Consider the following 19,930-nt stretch of genomic DNA (forward strand, 5'->3'; position numbering starts at 1 on the left):
TGGCGCTCGGCGGGTGCGCGGGGGGACCTGCGCGGACCGTGCCGGGACCGTGCCCGGACCGTGCCGGGAAGGGAGCGGCGCTTCCCGCGGAACAGGGAACTGCGCTCTGCTCGGGCTCCTGCCTCATCAGCCGCTTCTCAGTGCCCAGCTCCTGCGGGCTGCTCTTACTGGGGGCGAGGTAACAGCCCAGAGCTCCAGAGCGCGGAGTCAGGCTGTGAATCGACTTCGAAGAGTTCGCCTTTGGAGGGAGCGTCTGAAGCTGGAATGGAAGTTACCAAGGACTCGCCAGTTCCCTGTGCAGACGGGCGCTGTGCCGTGTCTGTGTGCTCTCTGCCCGCGCTGCTGCCGGTCTGTCCATCCCGAGGCGGTGATGTCTGGTATCAGTCGGGGCTGAAACAACTGGGGTAAAAGTAGAAATCTCCGAATCCTAGAAAATAGTGCTACAGTTTATTACGTGCAGGAAGAAGTTGCAATCTTTCTAAGAAAAGCCAGCTGCGGTGTTTGTCTAGACTTGATTTGGGTTGGGGTTTTTTTGGGGCTCTTTGGTTGTTTTTTTCAAGGATATCTGTCTGGCGAACGCTTCCAGAGATGCTGCAAAAGCGGAACGTCCCTTTAGCTTCCTTCCTTATAGTTAAAAGTGGAATCCAGGAGCCATCTGTTGCTAGAGACAGTCAAAAGAGGATGTTGAGGCTCATGCTCTGAACAACCAAGACATGTGAAGGGCAGCTCTGCTGTAAGGAAAAGGTCTAGAACTCAGCTGCTGCTTGGAAAAAATTGCTATGTGAGGATTCATCTGGTGATGCTTGGATGCATGGAAAGTAAGGGAATTTCCCCCTTTCAGCTGCTTACTTATGAAGTTTGCCACTGTTTCATGCCTTGGATTTATTAATTCTGGACTGGAGATTGTTGCTGGATAGGCTTTCTGCTGAGCATAGGAAAAGACAAGGTATTCAGAGTACTTTTGAAGTAATGATAAAGGTTCATGGCTCGCAGCTTTATGATCCAGGTGAATAAGGGCAGGTGCAGTCAGAAGTTCTTCGAGAAGAAATTGAGATGGCTTTTCTTGTTTTACGTTAATGCTTGAATATAGAATAAGCAACGTGCTGTTTACGTGGTGCTTTTGTCATTTTGACTGCTTGTGTGACATTCGTTTGCAGGGAGTTTGCAGAAGGCGTGTGTGGGAAAGAGAGGGGTGGAACAGGCGTTTGGGAAGGGACGTGCTCCGTGGGATTCCGTGAAGGGTGTGAGTCTGTGCTGCTTGATATGGGCCACGATATCAACAGCTGGAGAGTGGCAGCAGCTTGGGGAACCGTTGCAGTGCTCCTGGAAGGCAGAGCGATCAGCATGTCTAACTCAATTAGCTGGGTCTGAGTCACTCACAGTTGATGGCTTTCCACTGATTTTATTTTTTTTGGTCAAAAACAAGGCCCAAAACTGCGAGTTTTGACCTGCAAAGTTGTCTATGTCGATGTTATTGACGCTTTCTGTGGTTTCAGTCCAAGTTCCTGATTGGAGAATGCAAACATTTGCCATTTTTGATAGCACTCTCCAGCTGATAATTACAGCATTATTAGTGCTGCACTTACCATTCTCACACAAAGAGCCTTTATCCGCAGTCTGGTGCTGCAGGGCTATTGTGTGGTGGGAAGGCAGCTTCTATGAGAGTCTCCTCTGCAATAATGCTCCAGCTAATGTAGCTGCCTGTTTGTTGTCTTAGCATGGAGTCCTCTGAAGTCGGGTGATGTTAAAACAAGCGCTCAGTCAGTTGCTGTGCTGGCTGCTCCCTGCACACCGTGAGAGCAGTTGTGTCTCCAAACCACATTTTCAACTCGGTGGAAAGTTTGTTTCAGCAGAAAACTCTTACAACTGGGCCCTGCCCTGTGTGTGCTTTGCTGGCTTTCTCTGCCTCTTGGTTTCTAACCCCAGTAAACGACAGCAAGCTGTGCTGTGAAATATAATTAGCATATTGCAATGTAAGAAATGTGGTTAATGTATTTATTATCTATTTTGCATCCTGTGTGTTACTTTTACAGAAACACTGGTGGAAGGACTGCCATTTTGTAATAGCCTTTTAGATGCACAAAATTATCTCCCCGTTTTCAGTATCAGCAGATGTCTGCCTTCCTCATTTAAATGACCTTACAAATGTATATATATTGTTAAACATTGGGATCAAGCTTGTTATTTCCAAGCATATATTACCTAACTTTGTCACTAGAGGATTTTTAAAAGGAGAAAGTTATCTTTATAGATACCAAACAGAGTTGAATAGGTTTCAGGAGAATCATTCATGTAACTACACTTATTGGTGTCTTGCCTTTTCAAATAAATCGTTTCAGACTCATTAATTTGTACTTCAGTGGAAGTATAATTTTTAAGGTAATTTAGTAATGTGTTATGGGAGGTGGATTTGGGGATCAGCTTCTGGAGTCATTTGTGGGGAGAACTTCTTTCCTGTCTTTTAAACTCTTTAAAGAAATCTCGAAATCACTCTTCAAATCTGCTGAATGAAACCAGCACGTGGCGTGGGAAGTTATGATCCTAACTGGGGGTGGGGTTGGGTCACTTTTGTTTTAGAATATATGTTGGTGATGGCATATTTAACGGGGTATAATAAAAATACCCAGCAGTTTTAGTGTCCTCATAAAATTTCAGGGTGTTTCCTACTGTCATGTATCATTTATGTCTGTACTGAAGGGGAATGTTAATGTTTTATGGCTGCAGAGGGACACTGAACATGGTGCTCAGCTCAGAGGGAGACTTTGAGCAGTGCCATGCCCAGCACACAGACCTGAGCCCTCCAGAGCTGTTGGCATTTTCTCTGTCCCAGCTTTGGCCCCTGCCAGCTGTGCCACAGCTGTGCCACTGCTGGCAGGGTGGTACCAGCCAGGTGATGTCCTCAGCTGGCTGCTGGGGGGCAGTTTCTGTGGGTTTGGGGGTCTGCTCAGGACAAGGGTGGTGCTGCAGCACCTAAGGCTGTTATTTGGCCCCTTGTGTTTGTTGTGTGCAGGGGGTTTGAGGGTCTGCCTGGTGTCCCCTGCCTCGGTGTGGGCTGAGCCTGGGCTGGGCTGGGGTTGCAGCAGAGCTGCCCAACACCTGAGACATCCCCCAGCCTCTGCTCTGGGAGCTCCCAGCTTCAGTGAGTGAGGCAAGGGGTGAATAGAAGGGTTGCAATGGGCAGACAAGCCTCATTTTGGTAGCCCAGGACTTTCTGGGCTGTGGGGAGCTTGTGAAGTGAGGAAACAAGCGGAGTAACAGAGCCCTGCACAAGGCACAGCAGAAGGACACTGGGAAGAAACCATGCAGGTCTTCCCTTCAAAACCAAATGTTTTTGCTATTAATGCTGTAGGAGGAGAAGGCAGGGAGAAGGGGAGCAGGAACATAAGCAAGAGAAGAGGTTGGATGTTGACAAGGAGGAGCAGGAGGGGAATGTAAACGTAGGGAATAGAGTTGGCTTGTGCTGGGTAGGCTGGAAGTGAGGATGATGATCAGGGAGGACACAGAATAGCCAGCAGTAAAATGAGGGACCAGTGAAAGCAGCTGAGGAGAAGGAGATCAGTGTATCCAGGGTATATGGAGCACTTGTTCTGGCCTTTGCTCACCAGAATTTATATTTTATAGGTTCTCAAGGCCCTGGGTCTGCCCTTTGGTGCGCTGGCTCGTTGAAATACGTGCTTTTCAAAATAATCATTAATGTCCACTGAAGGTTTGGCTGGAACAGAAACGCTAGAAATAAAATCTCATTTCCATGTGTTCTGTTCTAAATCATGTATTAAATAAGGGAATGGCCTGGTTCTTCAGGCCACGAGCAGCTGCACACACAGAGCTGCCCTTCTGCTTGCAGGTGAGCACGACTGTAACAGGAGGTTCAAGCTCCTCAGAGGTTACTGTGTTCTGGTCCAATGTACTTGGCTATTCCCACTTAAATCTCACAGATTTGACTGAGATTAGGAGCCCAGATACTTTGAGTCAGGCTGCTAAAATAAATGTTGCAAGTGATAATCAAGAACCACATCCTTTTGCACAAGGAGGGGGTGGGCAAACCCAGGCAGCTTTAACTGGCTGTGCTCCTGTCACATCTGAGGGCTGCAGGAGTGGCCTGGGGGCAATCCCCTGCCTGTGACTGCTGGCCTTTAGCTCACAGACTGTGCTTCTAGTGCAATAACCCCACTCCTATCACAGGAGAAGGGATGCTCATTCCTTTAGAACAGTGCTCCCTGTCACTTTTAGGAAAAGAGAGACTTCACAGGTCCCTACCAACTCAAACCCGGGAGGCTTTGCTGTCGTGCCAGTGTTGTGCAGGGCTTTAACCTTAGCATTTATTCCAGTTACCAGCTGAAAAGGGCATCTGATAGCACAGCTCTGCACAGATAGTTTTTTGAGATACTTCCTGAGGTTTAGTTTTGTGGTGGAAGAAGGGTTTTTTAACAGAGCTTAAGCAGAAGTTACTATGATCCATATTTCCAAAAAGTTGGTAGAGTGGAATGAAGGAGTTATTAAAATAAATAGAGGCTGTATTGGTTGCAGGAAGGGTTTTGTGCCCCTCTCCAGTGTGTAGTGACCTGAAATGGAGCTCTTATCCTGACTTCCCTGGCCCTGCCCTCCTGCCTTTCCAGGGCATTCTGTGTGTGAGAGGAGAGAAGGCCAAGCACTTTATATCTGTTTTAGAGTTTTTCAGATGAGCAAATCCTTGGAGTCCCTCCAAGTAATAGGTTTTCCAAAGGGTAGACAGCAAAAAATTCTTTTTTTTTCATCACCAGCCTTGAATGCAATGCACTTGTCCCTGGGATAGGGAAAATACAACCTGTGTGCCATCTCTCCTGCCTGTGAGAAGGCAGCTGGCAGAGCAGATGTGGGCACAGCCCAGAGCACCTTATAAAAGGAGAATTTCAGTGGACTTGGAAACCAAGAGAAAACCCACCTCCTTGCCCCAAACCAGGTTGACTCAGCTTCAGTGAGGCTCTTTTGCCAGCTGTCTTTCCTCCCAGTTAGGCTGGGTTAACATCTTGGACTGGTTCTCCTGCTGAACAAAGCATTATTTTTCTTTCTCTCTTTGCTTTTACCCAACCTCCAACCTCCAGTGATGGTTCTTTTCTTAAAAGTAAATGTCACATGTTTGACTGACCAGGAATTGCTTTATAGGAGCCCATGCTGTAGACAGTGTCAGAAAAAGACCAAATGATCCTTTTCTGACACAGGCTGTGGTCATTGTGTTCCACAGGCAGAAGGTGCTTGACCTCCTGTAGAACAGTGACAGTGCTCATGAATTATCTGACTGTAAGGAATTTTTACCTCCTCACAGGCAAAGCAGAATTCAAGTATGTGTGTGTGTGTGTGTGTGTGTTTATCTTCAGTTTTATGGTGTTTCCTTTAAAGACAGCAGCTGTAATCCCAGGGTGCAGGGGGAATGTGGGAGACATCCACTGCCATTTGTGCCATTTCTAAAGAAGGTGGCGTTTCTTTCGATTCTTTTTCTTTTTCCAGAGATAAATGACAGCGAGGGTCACCCAAGCAGCAGCCACCAAACCCTGAAAGGAACCTCAAAATGGGCCACGTCGCTGGAGAACCTCCTCGAGGACCCCGAGGGAGTGAAACGCTTCAGGGTGGCTATATTAGCTATGGGTGTTTCTGCAGAACAGAGTCAGCATTTAAAGCTGCACGAGGCAGGGTGCAGCTGAGCCAGGCTCTGAGCACAGAGATGTGGCTCCTTTGGGCCTGTGCCCTGAGCAGAGGTGGCACTTTGGAGCTGTGCCACCGGCTGAGCTCCTGGGGCAGCGACTTTTGCCCTCTGCCACCACAGCTCCCTCCTGCCAGGCACTGCAGGACTCCTGCCTGCATCTTCCTGATGGGATCTGTCTGCTCCTGACAGTCACTGTGGGATAAACTGCAGTCCTTGAGCCACTGCTCCCTCCTGCCAAGTGTTGTTTATCACTGAGGGCTCAGCTGGGCTCTTTATTCTCATCCATTAAGCAAAGTTACCACTGACAGTCTCTGAGCCTGACCACTCTTAATCTGTGTTTAGCAGCTGCACTGAAAAGTATCCCCTGTCACTTTACTACCAAGCGTGGGCTTGTGCAGCTCCAAGTGGCTTGAGGTTTAATGAGGTGAGGGTGGTGAGTTGGTTTTTCAAGGTTTCTTGCCTTATTACATGTAAGAATAGGAGCTACCCACTTGAAAATGCTACTGATAAAATGCTCTGGGCTAACATGGTGTCCTGGCAGACTGGTTTAACAAGTGATGTAAACTAGAATTACAAAACACTGATTCTGAATTCTTTAAAAAAAAAAAAAAGCCATCTTGGTGCTATTTAATTCTTGGCACTGCTTGATCTCTATTTTCTAACACTTGAAAGAGAAAACTGATGATCTTGGAGCTATAAATGTTTCAGCCATTATGTTTCATAAATAAATTTAATGCTCATTTTTCCCCTTTTAAAGCATGGAGCGATGTGCTGTGTTAAACACTGCAGAGAATGCAGATACATCTTCTACTTTAGTTTACTGAAGTGAATTTATTGCCACTGACAATCATGTTTAGAAGCACTTTTATTTGTAGAGGTTTTACTCATTAAAAAATTTAGAAAGATACCAAATGAGAATCTCAGGTGATCTGTGGCTCTCATTAAAATAGTTCATTATACTCACCAGCTAATGAGCTCATATATTTTTGGATTTCCCTTTGAGTGGTGGCTGTAAAAGTGCTCGAGTTATTTAAGGGAGGCTGAAGAAACTATCCCTGTTAGTTACTGATGTGCTCTGAGATTAAATGGAGCCCATCATCCTCCTGGAATGTGCTTCCAAAATGCAGAATATGTGCTGTTCCTCTGTGTGTTGGTATGTGCAGATGCACCAATGCAGTGGTTCTGTTTCACTGGGTTATGTAAACTCATGGTAAAATTCACTGTAGGCAGCTTCTACTTTTAATAGCTACAGTAGGAAGAGAGAAAAACAGCTGAGGAATTGAATTCTAACATTTGTGTGTTTGTTTTTCTCTTTCCTAGGAGTTTTTAAAGAAGGAATTTAGTGAAGAAAACGTTTTGTTCTGGCTAGCATGTGAAGAATTTAAGAAAACACAGGGAAAAAAACAGGTATGTTTCCTGAATAAAATTTTAGTTGTCAACAAAGTTTACTCAGCAGAGCTGGAGCTAAAACATTCCTGTTGTGTAACGTGCTCTGTGTGGATGCAAATAAATGTGTTTGAAGAAATTGCACTAAAATCATCGCGGTGGAATTGTTTGCAAACAAAGCTGGTTCTATTTCAAATCAAAACAAAATGCTGAAATTGTCAAGTTTCCCATGTTTTGAAACCTCTGAACTTTTAGTAATTGCTTGGGAATAGTAAAAGGTTTATTAATTCAATGATTCATTAGTGATGTTGCATCATCTTGCTTGCAAACATAAAGACATTTCATTCAGGACATTTTTAAAGCATAGCAGCTATTACATGGCAACAAACACCACTGTAATTCTTTAGTGAAACATAAAAATAACACACAGCACAAACAAAAATATTTCACAGTATCAAAATGTAACATTTTGCCTTATGGGATTACAAGTTACAAAACAAATAAAAGCGAGGGCCTGTTTAAATATTTTTTTTTAATTTAAACACATTATCCAAATCAGTACATACCTGCAGACAATTTTCATGAAAGCTGTATCTTTCTAGTAGCAAATACTCTATTGGAAATTTTTTCAGCAGTAAGTTTTTTTCCACTGCTTAGACCTTGGTTTGCATTTAGACCCACCAGAAATACAGGATCCACTTTCAGATTTAGACTTTGAAGCCTATGAAGTCAGGCCTAAAATATTTATCATGTTTTGTTTTTTTCTGAAGAAGTGTTTGTGACTCATTTCTTTTTTTTTTTTTTTTGTTAGTTCTGTTATTTTCTTGAGAAGTTTCAAATTAGTTGTGAATATTTTTTGGTGTTGATAAATTCACACCCCCCCCCAAAAAAAAATAATATATTTTCCAAGAAGAGGAAAACGTTGGGTTTGACTGAGCACTTTGTAACATTTAGTGCTGTTTCAGCTGCTTCCCTCCCTCATTAAAGGTTCACAAATGCAGATGGTCTTCAGAAAAGAACAACTGGTCAGTCTACTTTTCTGTAAGGTCCCATGCCTTGCAGTGGGATAATAATTGTATTTTCCCTTGCTAAATAATTTCCATATTTTTAGCTATTTTAGGATTGCACGTGCCAGGAAATGGTAAAGTGATGTACAGAGATAAGAGCTTAGTGAATCCTTGAATGAATTGCCAAATGAATGGACAGAGACTGAAGTAGGTTATGTTTGGATTAATTATTCAGTACCAATCATTACACAGTACTGCCCAAACTATTTTAACTGGCTGGAATAAATGTGCTTTAGAATGACACAGACTTACAGTGAGTTTTTATAGCTACTGCTTGTGGATGCCTTTGTTTAGATAATTGACAAAGCTGGGAAAAGCACTAAAAATAGAAATATTTCCAGTGTTTATGATAGCATGAAGCCTGAATTTGTCTTCTGAAAGTGACTCTTCTAGAAAGCAGTTTGTGTCTATCTACTGTGAGCAAAGTATCCTAAAAACAAATTTTTACCTGTTTTATAACCTGTTTCTCCTTAAAACTGGTTTACCACAGAAACTAACTCAAAGGCCCTTAGACCTGTGGCCAGATGAAGCTGGTATCAGATAACCCAGACTGGAGTGGGTCCAGAGGAGGCCACGAGGATGCTCAGAGGGCTGGAGCTTCTCTGCTGTGGAATCTGACTGAGAGCTGGGGTTGTTCAGCCTGGAACAAGCTCCAGGGAGGCCTGAGAGCCCCTTCTAGTGACTGAAGGGGCTCCAAGAGAGCTGGAGAGGGACTCAGGACAAGGGCCTGGAGGGACAGGACAAGGGGAAATGGCTTTAAACTGAAAGAGGGCAGGGTTAGATTAGACACAAGGAAGAAATTCTTTACTGTGAGGGTGGTGAGACACTGGAGGTGTTGCCCAGAGAGGTGGCTGCTGCCCTGTCCTTGGAAACACTCAAAGCCAATGCTGGATGGAACTCTGAGCAGCCTCATCGAGTGAAAGGTGTCCCCTGTCCCTGCAGGGGGTGGAAACTAAATGACCTCTAATGTCCTTTCAAACCTAAACCAGTCGATGATTCTATGAATGTTTTTTTTTCCCCCTATTTTATAGTGTAAGATAAACTTTTCATTACTTGACATGAGAGTTCTGGTGTAGGGTTTTTCTTGGTCAGTTTAAACTTGCACAAAGGTACCACTGTTCCAGGGGTGCTCATTGTTACCCTTTCTGTGCCAGCCTGGAGCAGGGTTTGGTTCTGCATGGGCTGCTATTCCAGTAGGATGGTTGGTTGGCTCAGTGACTGTTCTGTCCTTCCCTCATGCTCTTTCTGGTCCTGGCAGGTAGATGCAGGCTCACTCTGCTCCTGCTTTGCTTTGGTAGCAAACTAGCAGCATTACTGCCATTCTAAGGAAATATCCTGGGCCTTTCCTCACGGCTTAATAAGTTTGTTACTCTCACCACAGTCACTTGGGTTCTGCCAGGAGCTGACTTAGGCCAGGCCAACACAGGCAGATCTTATAAGATGTTGTGCAGATACATCTTCTCTGTGCCCTTCCTCTTGACTGAGAGCCTGTGTGCAGCCAGGATCTGCAGCCAGATCCCTTTGGATCATGGGACCAGAGGCAGCACTGGCAGGAATTAGGTCAAGTCCACTTGTAGCAGTGAGCTCTTCTGCCACCCATATGTTCCTCATCATAGGGCACATATTTAATAATTGAGATGGGAGTGGTGGGGATCAGTGAATAACATTTAACTTTAAGTGTTTTATTGGAGTTAGTCATAAGTTGTTGCGTTTGGGACTGTTAATGAAACAAACAGCATGTCATTTGTGCTGCTTCCCGGGGTTTCAATGTTTCTGCTCTTGCAGCTGAGCTTTTAAAATAAATTACAGATTGCAATAAATGCTTCCAGCAACGGGGAATATTTTCAGCTATTGCTAAAGCCCACCAAAATATCCACGTGGAAGTTTTGTAGAGGACGATTTCAGAACAAAGTTACATATTCAGGAGTTCCCTCTGTCTCTTCCCACATGGAATGTAGCAAGGGTTTAGCAGGACTGGGTAATGCTGCACAGCTGCTGTCTGCTGGAGCCTGCTCTGATGAGCATCTGGGGCTTCCATCCACCTCATTTGGGAACCACACTCATGCTTGAGAGCTGAGTTTGACCTTAGGAAAGGAAGTGGGAAATAATATTGTATCCACTTGAAATAGTGAGGGGGATTGCTGCAGACAGAACTTTGTACTCCAAATGGGAATTTGGCACGGATGCTGGGGAGAGCACACAGATGGGAGTGAGAAGTGCCAAAAATCCTTTAACAACCACCTGTGAACAAGATCCCAGTTTAAGAGTACTTTCAGTTCCAGAGCAGAGTCCCCTGTGCTGGGGCATCAGCTTCAGGCTGATGCAGAACAAGGAATGCCCCTGACTGAAGGGGGGCCAACCCTGTCTCCTCCAGCTGAACCTGGCTCTCCCCAAATCACATTTGGGGTGTACATAAACACACTGGCAGCTTTAGCTGTACTTTCTTTTTAAAACAAATCATAAATTGTAGTTACACTGATGCTCTGCTGCTGCAGCACAGACGTGGCACAGCACTTGTTTGCAGCTGAGCCTGTAAGGTTTAGCTCTGCATTTCCATATTTTCCCATTGCTATAAAGCCAGGTCCCCCGTGCCTCTCCAACGGCCCCCTAGCCCTGCCACAGCTCTTTCACTTCCTTTCTTTGTTATTCTTCCTCACAAAATCCAGAGAGCCTCCCTGTTTCACCAGCCTCCCACGCAGCCCTCTGGTTCCCCTGCTCGCTCTTTAAACTTCCTCACAGTCACTTCTAGTTTTGTGTTTCCTCTCCAGCCTTTCTCTGCTCTTTCTCTCCAGTGCCCAGCTTGCTCCTGAGCCCTTGGGCAAGCAGCACCTTGTGCTGTGGCTGCTGTGGAGCTGCATCTGCCTTGAATAGCCAGCAGCTAAGGACACCCTGGCAGTTCGAGCAGAGCAGATAACTTTTGAGCACATACTGCAGCTTTTCCCTGGGTGTGTGTGCTTCTTTTCCTCTCCCTTTATTTCCTCTTTTCCATTGACTCAGTAGGAGGGCAGTTTTTTTCTCAGTCCCTTACCATTCTCTCAAATGTTGTTGGAATTTTGACAGCAGGTTCAAACTTATTTAGGCAGTGCAATCATTTGCTCTTGCAATAATAGCTCAGGCAGCTTTGCTGTGTCTGCACTGGGGCATTAATTTTGCCAGTTAAAGCAGTCGCACCTCTGATTAATGGGACTAATTGCTCATGTAGAACAGATGTGGCTGACCCAGTCCTCCCTGATCTGTGAAACTGGAAAGATTAGAAATTGTTAAAAACAGTTCATTGGGACCTAATGCACCTGACATGTAATGTTCTACCCATCAGATGAATAATCTGTTTTAAAAATACTGGAAAATGTGTGTCCCCTTCAGCAGCGAGAGAGTTAACTCTTTAGGCCTCCTGAATTCTCAAACACATGCAGCTTTTGTTCTAATTATCCCCAAATGCAAATGTATCTCAGCTGTAAGACATGAAAGAAATTCTGTGGCTCCTTCATGGGCAAGGGCTTAAATGCTTCCTTCTTCAAGCCCCCTTCCCATCAAAGACACAGCCCTTTAGCTGGTGTGGGGCTGTGGTCACTCCTCAGAGGTGCTGTGGGGAACACTGAGGAGCACCCCGGGCTCAGGATCACACAGCTCCTCTTTTCAGTGTGCAGAATTTGGACTGTAGCAGGCTCTTGCCTGGCTTGGCTCTTGCTACCCCTCTGGCTTTTTCTCATCCCACCCTCTGGTCAAGGAGGAGCTTGCATTCAGAGGATTGTGAGCACTCACTTACTGCTCTGAAGTGTAAAGGTGCTGGTTGGGTCAAGATGTTATTGCTGTTGCTGGTTTGCCAAGGGAAGAACTCTGAAATCAGGGCAAACACCAACAAACAGCTTTGTGCAAGTCATACCTACCCTTATCAGCTTTCAGAGGCTATTGGGAGCCTTATCTCCAACATTTAGTCAAGTTGTTGGTGTTTTCTTTGCTCATGTAGTCAGTGTGGTAGGTGAGCTGCTCTGAGGTACTAGCTAAAACAAAGCCTGCAGTATGACAAGTTATCTAACAGTGGCACAGATTATACACTACCTTTGCCTAGGTTTGCCTTGCAGTAAGTTCCCACAGTGTTTTTCCTTTGGGTTCCTTGCACATACTGATGATCTGTTAGTAAAAATAGTCTTCTAAGTAGTGAAGACAAGGCCTAGCTGATGGTGCTGAGCAGTTCTGCACTGGATACTCAGATTCAAACACCACAACTTGCTGTAAACAAAGTGCTTCCACTGATGTCAATATAGATGTTTGCCTGCAGAGATGTTTTTCTTCCAATACAGATGAACACACACAGATAAGCTGATCTATGTGTTTTGTTACCCTTTTTTTTTTTTTAATTCAGAACGTGTTTCAGTTTTAGGATGTGGACCTCAAGAAGCGACCTAGATCTGTCTCCAACAACACATTAACCAATACAGAGGTTATCTACACAGCAAATAATGCTTTAAATAAATATGTCCTTTTGCAGATGCAAGAAAAAGCTAAGGAGATTTACATGACCTTCCTGTCCAGTAAAGCTTCCTCCCAGGTCAATGTTGAAGGGCAGTCCCGTTTGAGCGAGACCATCTTAGAGACACCTCACCCCCTCATGTTTCAGAAGCTCCAGGACCAGGTAAACTTATTTTATCCAATAACAGAGTTTCATCAGTTTTTTGTCTGTTTTTAATGCACTCTGCTTTCTGAGCACAAGTTATGGTAGGAAGGTTGGGAATCTGCCTGCTGCTACCCTGCTACGGAGCTGGGTTGGTTCCGTGCTGGTGATGTTAAATGCAGCTGCTCTGAGGTACCACAGGTTTTGGGCCCCATCTAACTGAGGCCAGTTAATTAAGACACTCCATGCAGCCATTCTAATTCCAGCTCAGGACATTCCTGGAAAACTGGGTGAAGTTTTCTCCCAGGTTCCTGTGTGGGTAATTTGAGGCTCCCCCCGCTGAGTAACTCTGTGCCTTGGTTTTCCTGTGTGTTCACTTGTGCTGAGTCACTGCTGGTGTTTGTTTCCACAGTTGCCACTGGTTTCCTTGAGACCTCAAGATTCTTCATTTTGCTTTGTTTTGGTATTTATATTGATATGAACATAACACAATTTTCTGAAAGGCCTCCTCTTCTGTAGCTTGGAGAAGTTGGTATCTGCTTTGCCTTTTCCCAAAGAACTTGGGAGGTCTGGTGGAAATTAGGTGATATTTTGCAGGCATGTCTTTGGGTGGTAAATTTCCTTGATATTTAGCTGATTTTAAAGCTGAAGTTATGAAGTGAGTCATTCTTATCTGCAGCTTTCCAGCACTTGCAGTACTATTTTTAAATCCTGTACCATCCTCAGGACTACCTGCATTTTCCATTTGGCTCTTTCCTTTTGTGGAGAAACAGCACACTGATTTAAACAGTGTTTTCAACCCATTTCAGTCAGGTATTGAACACATTAGTTGGGACTGGCTGGGTCAGCTGAAGGAGTCTGAGGAGCAAAGGCTCTGCTGTCTTTCAAGCAGGTTCCAAGTCATTAGCAGTGGAAATGTCTGAAACTCAATTTCCATGTGAGGAAGCAGAGTTTTTCATGGAAAAACTTCTGGCTGGGGGGGAAGGGAAAAAGAAATGTTCTGGTAAATCTAAGCACTGCAGTTCAGAGTGGGTGATTATGAGAGTGAAGCTGGAGAGACTAGTGGAGTTAGAATATTCTGCAGTTTTACAAATGACATGCACATGGGCAGCCAAGGATTAGTGATACCTGGAAACATGCTGGACCAATGGTAGAGGAATCCCACTAGTGTGGGAAGACAGTCTGGGAACTTTTACAAACAAATGCAGAACGTTTATGGGTCATTGCAGGATTCCACTGCTTGAAGCTACTGTTTACTGCTGTTAGATAATAGTTCAGAAGAGTTATGGTCTTCTCTAGTTTTCAATCCTTATAAAGTTATGAAGAGTGGTGTAATTTGTTCTCTAAAGAACATTCTTAACTACTGCTGGTGCTGTGTGTCTGAAGTGTAGAAAGGCAGGGCTGGAAAGCCCCAGCCTGGTCTGCAGCACTGCTGGGAACCAGCACTTGTGTTCTCCAGAGACCTGCTGGTTTGACTGGTGCTACTGGTGGGCTGTGGGTTTGTGCTCACAGGGTGGCCTTAAACAAATGGCTTGGGGGCAGTTGTTGGTGCTGACTGAAGTGGTGACAGAGTGGTTCATAGAAATCTGTGTTTAAAAATACTTGAAGGGTGAATGTTGCTGCTGCACAAAGGCAATGAGAGGAGGGGAAGGGCAAAAGAGGGCTCTGCTTTTGCACATGATCATAAAATCTGCCTGTTCTGTACACTTGGCTGACCAGGCTGCAGAAGATGTTGATCTTACAGTGCTCTGTCTCTCTGGCAGATGCTTTAAGTGATACCAGGAGCAAGAGAAGTCTAAGTTCTTAACACTGACATGATGTTTTAACAGGCAAGGTCTTCCTTACTATTTTTTCCCTCGAGCTGCTTGGATAAATTTAATTACATTGTAGTTGGCCAGTGCCTGGAGGTGTAATTTGGCTTGGCTTTGTTTAACTGCATTGATTAGGGTCTGCATTGATTAGGGTCTGCATTGATTAGGGTCTGCATTGATTAGGGTCTGCATTGATTAGGGTCTGCACGGAGTGGGTGCTTTGGGATTGTCCATATTCCAATATGTTGCTTATATAACAGCATTTCCACAGCTCTAAACACGAACTTAAATATTTAAATATGCAAATGAACAGTGGTTGGTAAAATCCACCATGTAATTTACTTGTAAGGGAGCTATTTCAGCAAACACACAGACAAGAACAGTCAAGTTTTTGATGTTTGCCTTTATCTGTCCAGGTTCCTCGAGGATGTGGAATGACAAAGCAGTTTAAGGCTGTTTTCTTCCTCCTAGCAAGCAGTTGTCTTACCTGGTTGTGCTCTCAATTAGAAGGGAGACTGTAAAGGTAAAGCTGAAGTTATCCAGGCATGGATTAGCCACACATGCAGGTCAGAATCCAGAAATTTGTCTTGGAAATTGAGTTACTCTGAGTACCACAAAATGTAATCAGTCCTGAAATGTGACTCAGAGAGGCTCCAGTGAAATAATAGGCTGAGGGTGATGTTGGCTTTGGTTTTGCCTCAGTTACAGTCCTGAGGTTAACTTTTTTTTCTTCCACTCTGTTGCAAGACCAGCTTAAATATATAGTGCTGACCTTGACACCTGAACAGTTTCCAGACTCCTCTCCCAAGCCTGTTTTCAGAAAACTCCAAAAGAGCTGTAGCTTTTTTTGTCTGTGGTGGATACAAGTAGAGGAGCAGAAGTAATGCTGAGGGACGAGCCTGAACTCAAGCCCTGGGAGAGAAGAGCTGTGCTTGGTGCTGACTTCATGCTTCCAAGCTGGCCATGAGAAGAGGGGCAGCTCTTGGCCTAGTGTAAAGCATAAAGGCACTACTTTAATCCATTGCCAATTTAAAACCACATTTTATCTGGTAAACTACATCTGCACAGGATCAGCTCTTTGTGGAAGGTACCTGCAACATTTCTGAGCTGGCCTGAGACCAATCTTGATGCAGCAGTCTAAAAAGGATGGGAATACTGGCATAAGTTTAAGAAACCTCAGTCAAACCAGTTGTTTCAGTCTAGGTTCAGTTTGAAGTTTCAGTATTTGTGTAAATTATTTAAAGGCTTTCTGCAAGTATCCATATATATAATGAGTAGTTCTGTAATGTTCAAGAGGAATTGCAGCCAGAAAGGTGCATAAAAGGCCCCTCTCTTTCTTCAGCTCTGCTTTGTCCCTCTGAGTATCTTCCAGACCCCCTCCCAGGAGGACACCCTTGCTGGGCTTCACTCCTGGGAGCTCTGCAGGGCTAAAGCTGCCTCGGGAGGGCACCAGGCACTGCCCTGCTTGTTCTCACCTGTGCTTCTGACCATCCTACAGAGTGACCACGGCATGGGAACTCCCACCTTCACCATTAGGTTTGCAAAGTTGGCTGCTGTGAAAAACATAATCTGATTCTTAAACAAATATGGGTGTTATTGCCAAACAGTGACTGTGGAACCTACAATGTTGTTTGCTATGTGCAGCCCTTTGGAGACTTGGAAGTGTGTATTTTCACTGTGTTGCTTTTTTAGGGGTGCTTTAGCACTGGCAGAACAAAAGTACCCTAGAATTGATGCTGTCCTTCTCATTTAAAAATCTCCTTTTCCTTAGGCCATTGGTTTTGTGTTCTTTTTCCCCTCTCTTCCCAGATATTCAACCTCATGAAATACGACAGCTACAGCCGCTTCCTGAAGTCAGACATATTCCTAAACCATCAGAAGTGTGAGGAGCAAGAGGAGAATTCACCAGAGGCTCAGACTGCAGCCAAAAGAGCATCGAGAATTTACAACACATGATACAACGGGTCTCTTCAGGAGAGGCAACACAGTAATGGAATCACACTCAGGAACAGTCTAGGGTTAGAGCAGCTGCATTTAGGGCTTGGAAAGCTCCAAACCTTTTTAGGAGATTTACCTTCTTAATTGCTTGAATGACTAATTGTTTTTGCATGATAGCTATTAACCAAGCACCCATGGAAAGACTGTTTCCTGGATAAAAGGCTGAGGTGTTCCTCCAGAGCATGACTTGCCATCCATATTTCACAGGTTAAAATGCTTTCAATTCTTGTGTTTTCTTTTGTCACCAGTGATGATGAGAAGTGGGAGACAGGGTGGTTGTTGTTTTATTTTTGCCTTGCAATTTTTATTTGTGACTAGCTTTTACACCCTGAACTGCTGGGAGAAGCTACTGAGGAGTGCATTTCACATTACTTTGTGGATGAGTCATTCATAGCAAATCCAATCACCAAGGGACAGCATCTTTCATATTTAAGTTCAGTAGAATCCAATCCCTTCCTATGTAACTTTCTTTCATGGTGATACCTGTTTAGCTTTGCCTTCATTGTTCAATCAAAATACTTCTCTAGTCATGATTTTAATTTCTGTATTTCCTAATTTCCCCCCCTTTTTTTTTCCTTTTTTTTTTCCCTTTTTTTGGCAGTAGACAATCACTTTCTTCAGAAGGTGGAATAATCTTTATTCCCTTGGGAACAGAAGCCCTAAAATAGACAGAGTCTCTGCAGAACTTCAGACTGCCATTAGGAAACGTGACAGTAAATATCCCACTAGGGCACACTGATTCCAGCAAACCTTCCCTGGGGCATGTCCTGCATGTCAGTGGAACATCAGTGCTGGGAAGCATCTGGTCTCTCCCAGGTCTCCAGGACAATCCTGCTCTTTGCAGCAAGAGCACTTTGGCAAAGGACCAACAAACCAAATCTGGTTTTGTTTTACTAAAATCTCTCCACTGAAGTCACCCTGCCTTCTTTTGTTTGCTCCAGAAAAGTATTTCAGGGTTTTTTTTTTTTCCCCTAATTGTGACTTTTTGGAGAGCTGCAGTGGAACAGGGGGTTGGCATTGGGGTTCAGCCATTCTCACACCAACTTGAGAGGAAGGGGAATTTATTTCTGCCTGGTGCCATGAAAGATGAAATGTCAGGGTGGGTAAAAGAAGACACTCCCCATGAGCTCCCATGTTGTCCTGGGAATGTGTCAGAGCTGCAAAGCACATCTTGGGGCACAGTTTTTCAGGTGTTCAAATATTTTTTTTTTAATTATTTCATTTTCAGTGTTATTGAATTGCAGTTTAAGTTGGGAAAGTGTATTAACCACTCACTCTATTTACAAACCTCTCAGTCTGTAGTTTAGCTGTTTCTCTCATTATTTACTTTCTCATTTTTTTTGCACCACTTGTCTTGAACTTTTGTTTATGTGCTGGCTAATCTCAATGCACAGTTAGCTTTTAAACATTTTATACTTCTTTTTTTGTCAGAAAGGCCAGATATGTTTTGCATGTTACTGTCACCATCAGTGTTCTAAGCTAAATCTAGGCTGCCATTATTGAGAATGCAAACTCACTTTCTAGACTTGATTATTCCTCTTTAACTCTGAGCCACTCTTTCAGGTGATGTACAAAGAAAGTTGTTTCCTTGGGCTTTTCCCTAGTTAGATGTACAAGTGGGAATGGAAGTTCTGATTCTTCCCCCAGAGCTACATGCCCTGCTCGTTTGTAGGAAATCAAAGGAGAGGTCAGTGCCTCCATATGCTTGTTGTAAGGTGTAATTCTTATGCACTGAGTTATTTTTCCTTTTATGCTCTCAAAAGATTTGGTGGTGAAGTCATATTTCTTCAGGCACTTTCTGTGGCATTTGACCTCATGTTTAAGCTGTATTTCAATGTTTTATCAAATAGGGATGAATTAAACACGTGCATGAAGCTATTTTTTTTATTTTTTTTTTTTTTTCTGAGGGGTCCTAGGAAATGGGACCATCCAGTTCTGGACTTGCCAACTCTTTGTAATTTCAGGATTACCTCTTCTGAAAATCCACTGTAATAACGATCTCTTAGTGCCTGCACAGCACAGGATGGAACTTCTGATAGCTTTGAATTCCTTGAGAGTGAGCAGTTTAACCAGCTTAGGAGTTGGGATTTGTCTCTCCCCAGTATTTGCTGCAGAAGTTTTAGTGGTATTGAAAACTTCAGGAGGGGGATCTTCATGGGAAAAATGCAGAATGAGCTCTTACCACATTCATCACATGGATGCACAGCAGATTCATTTTTAATCATATTGATTTAAAAAATGCATGAAAAAGGGAGAAGAGTCTTTGACTATCATGTCTTAAAATAAATATAAAGAATAAAACCAGGAGCTGTATGAACAAAGGTAGGGCATTAAAGAGAGAAAATATTTGTTTGTAGCTGCTTATAAACAACATTTTCCTTGGCACTGTGCTGCCTACCAGGTGCTGTCTTTGCTTGTTAAAAGCAAGTGCCCCATATGAGTAGACACCAAGGTGCTTTACACTATTGCCAGACTAAAGTTACTCAAATGGAAATGTATTTTTAGCAGCATCTCAATACCTGTGATGTTTATTTCAATACCTGTTATGATTCTAATATGCCTAAATCCACAAAATGCTTAATCTTTGAATTGCTCTTTTACCTCAGAGGTAAAAAGTGGATTGCCCCATTGGCTGGCTTGTTTGTGGTATCTGGTTTTGTTTTATTTTCTTTTTTAGAACATCAAGAAGTAGACTTGCAAGGTACAGAAATCAAAGACCTTTTCCTATTCATTAGATTATCTGTATTTTTCAGTAAACAGTAACCAAATTAAAACCTAGCAAGCAGATGTCTGTAATTGCAACTTGTATCTGTGTGGAGAAAGTTATTTTACTTCTGTTGATTTTGTCACTGGCCAAACTTACTTTGGGAAATAGATGACATTTGCTCTATGTGGCATAGAACAAAACACACAGATAGAAAAAGAACTGCTTCCCTACAAGTAAATCCTGCTTTCCAGGAACAACTGTAAGCGTTGCATAAAACCTCAGGCTGTAAGTGGGTGCTCAGTTGCTTTGTGTAGAGATTAAAGATAGGATCTGCTGCTCTTCATAGAACTTACACTGAAGGTATGAGCACAAAAAAAACAAGCTGGAGAAGTTTAGTGCCTGATTGCATGCCTTGAACTCTACCTTGTTTTGTGTTTCTCAGCTAAAAAAATTAAAATACTCTACCAATACACCATATCCGTGTGCTGACAGCTGGTTTGTGTTTTGAACACAGTTTGGGCCAAGATCACTTCATAACCCATAGTTATCCCGTTTTCTGCTCTCAGCCCCCGTTAGCACAGTTGTTCACAGCCTGTCCTGGTGTGTTTTTCTCCTGGAGGACGGGATGACACAGTGGGGCTCACTTCTGAGCCAGCCCTTGCCTGAACA

The 19,930-nt window shown here is 43.8% G+C and overlaps 1 protein-coding gene across 2 annotated transcripts; it reads left to right on the plus strand.

Annotated features, from left to right (window-relative positions):
* The first annotated feature begins 95 nt into the window (after positions 1-95).
* Positions 96-19,738, plus strand: RGS10 (regulator of G protein signaling 10). Of its 2 annotated transcripts, none has more exons than XM_018078523.1 (5): positions 96-377; positions 5,485-5,603; positions 7,001-7,087; positions 12,623-12,766; positions 16,366-19,738. In XM_018078523.1, exons 1-5 carry the CDS (start codon positions 371-373, stop codon positions 16,510-16,512), a joined length of 504 nt encoding a protein of 167 aa, XP_017934012.1. In that variant the 5' UTR covers positions 96-370; the 3' UTR covers positions 16,513-19,738. The 2 variants fall into 2 exon arrangements, with proteins under 2 accessions (XP_017934012.1, XP_017934011.1); XM_018078522.1 differs by lacking the exon at positions 96-377 and adding an exon at positions 635-818.
* Positions 19,739-19,930: the final 192 nt, after the last annotated feature.

This window comes from Manacus vitellinus, unplaced genomic scaffold (assembly GCF_001715985.3).
Source record: "Manacus vitellinus isolate BGI_N305 unplaced genomic scaffold, ASM171598v3 scaffold_40_pilon, whole genome shotgun sequence".
Lineage (NCBI taxonomy): Eukaryota > Metazoa > Chordata > Aves > Passeriformes > Pipridae > Manacus > Manacus vitellinus.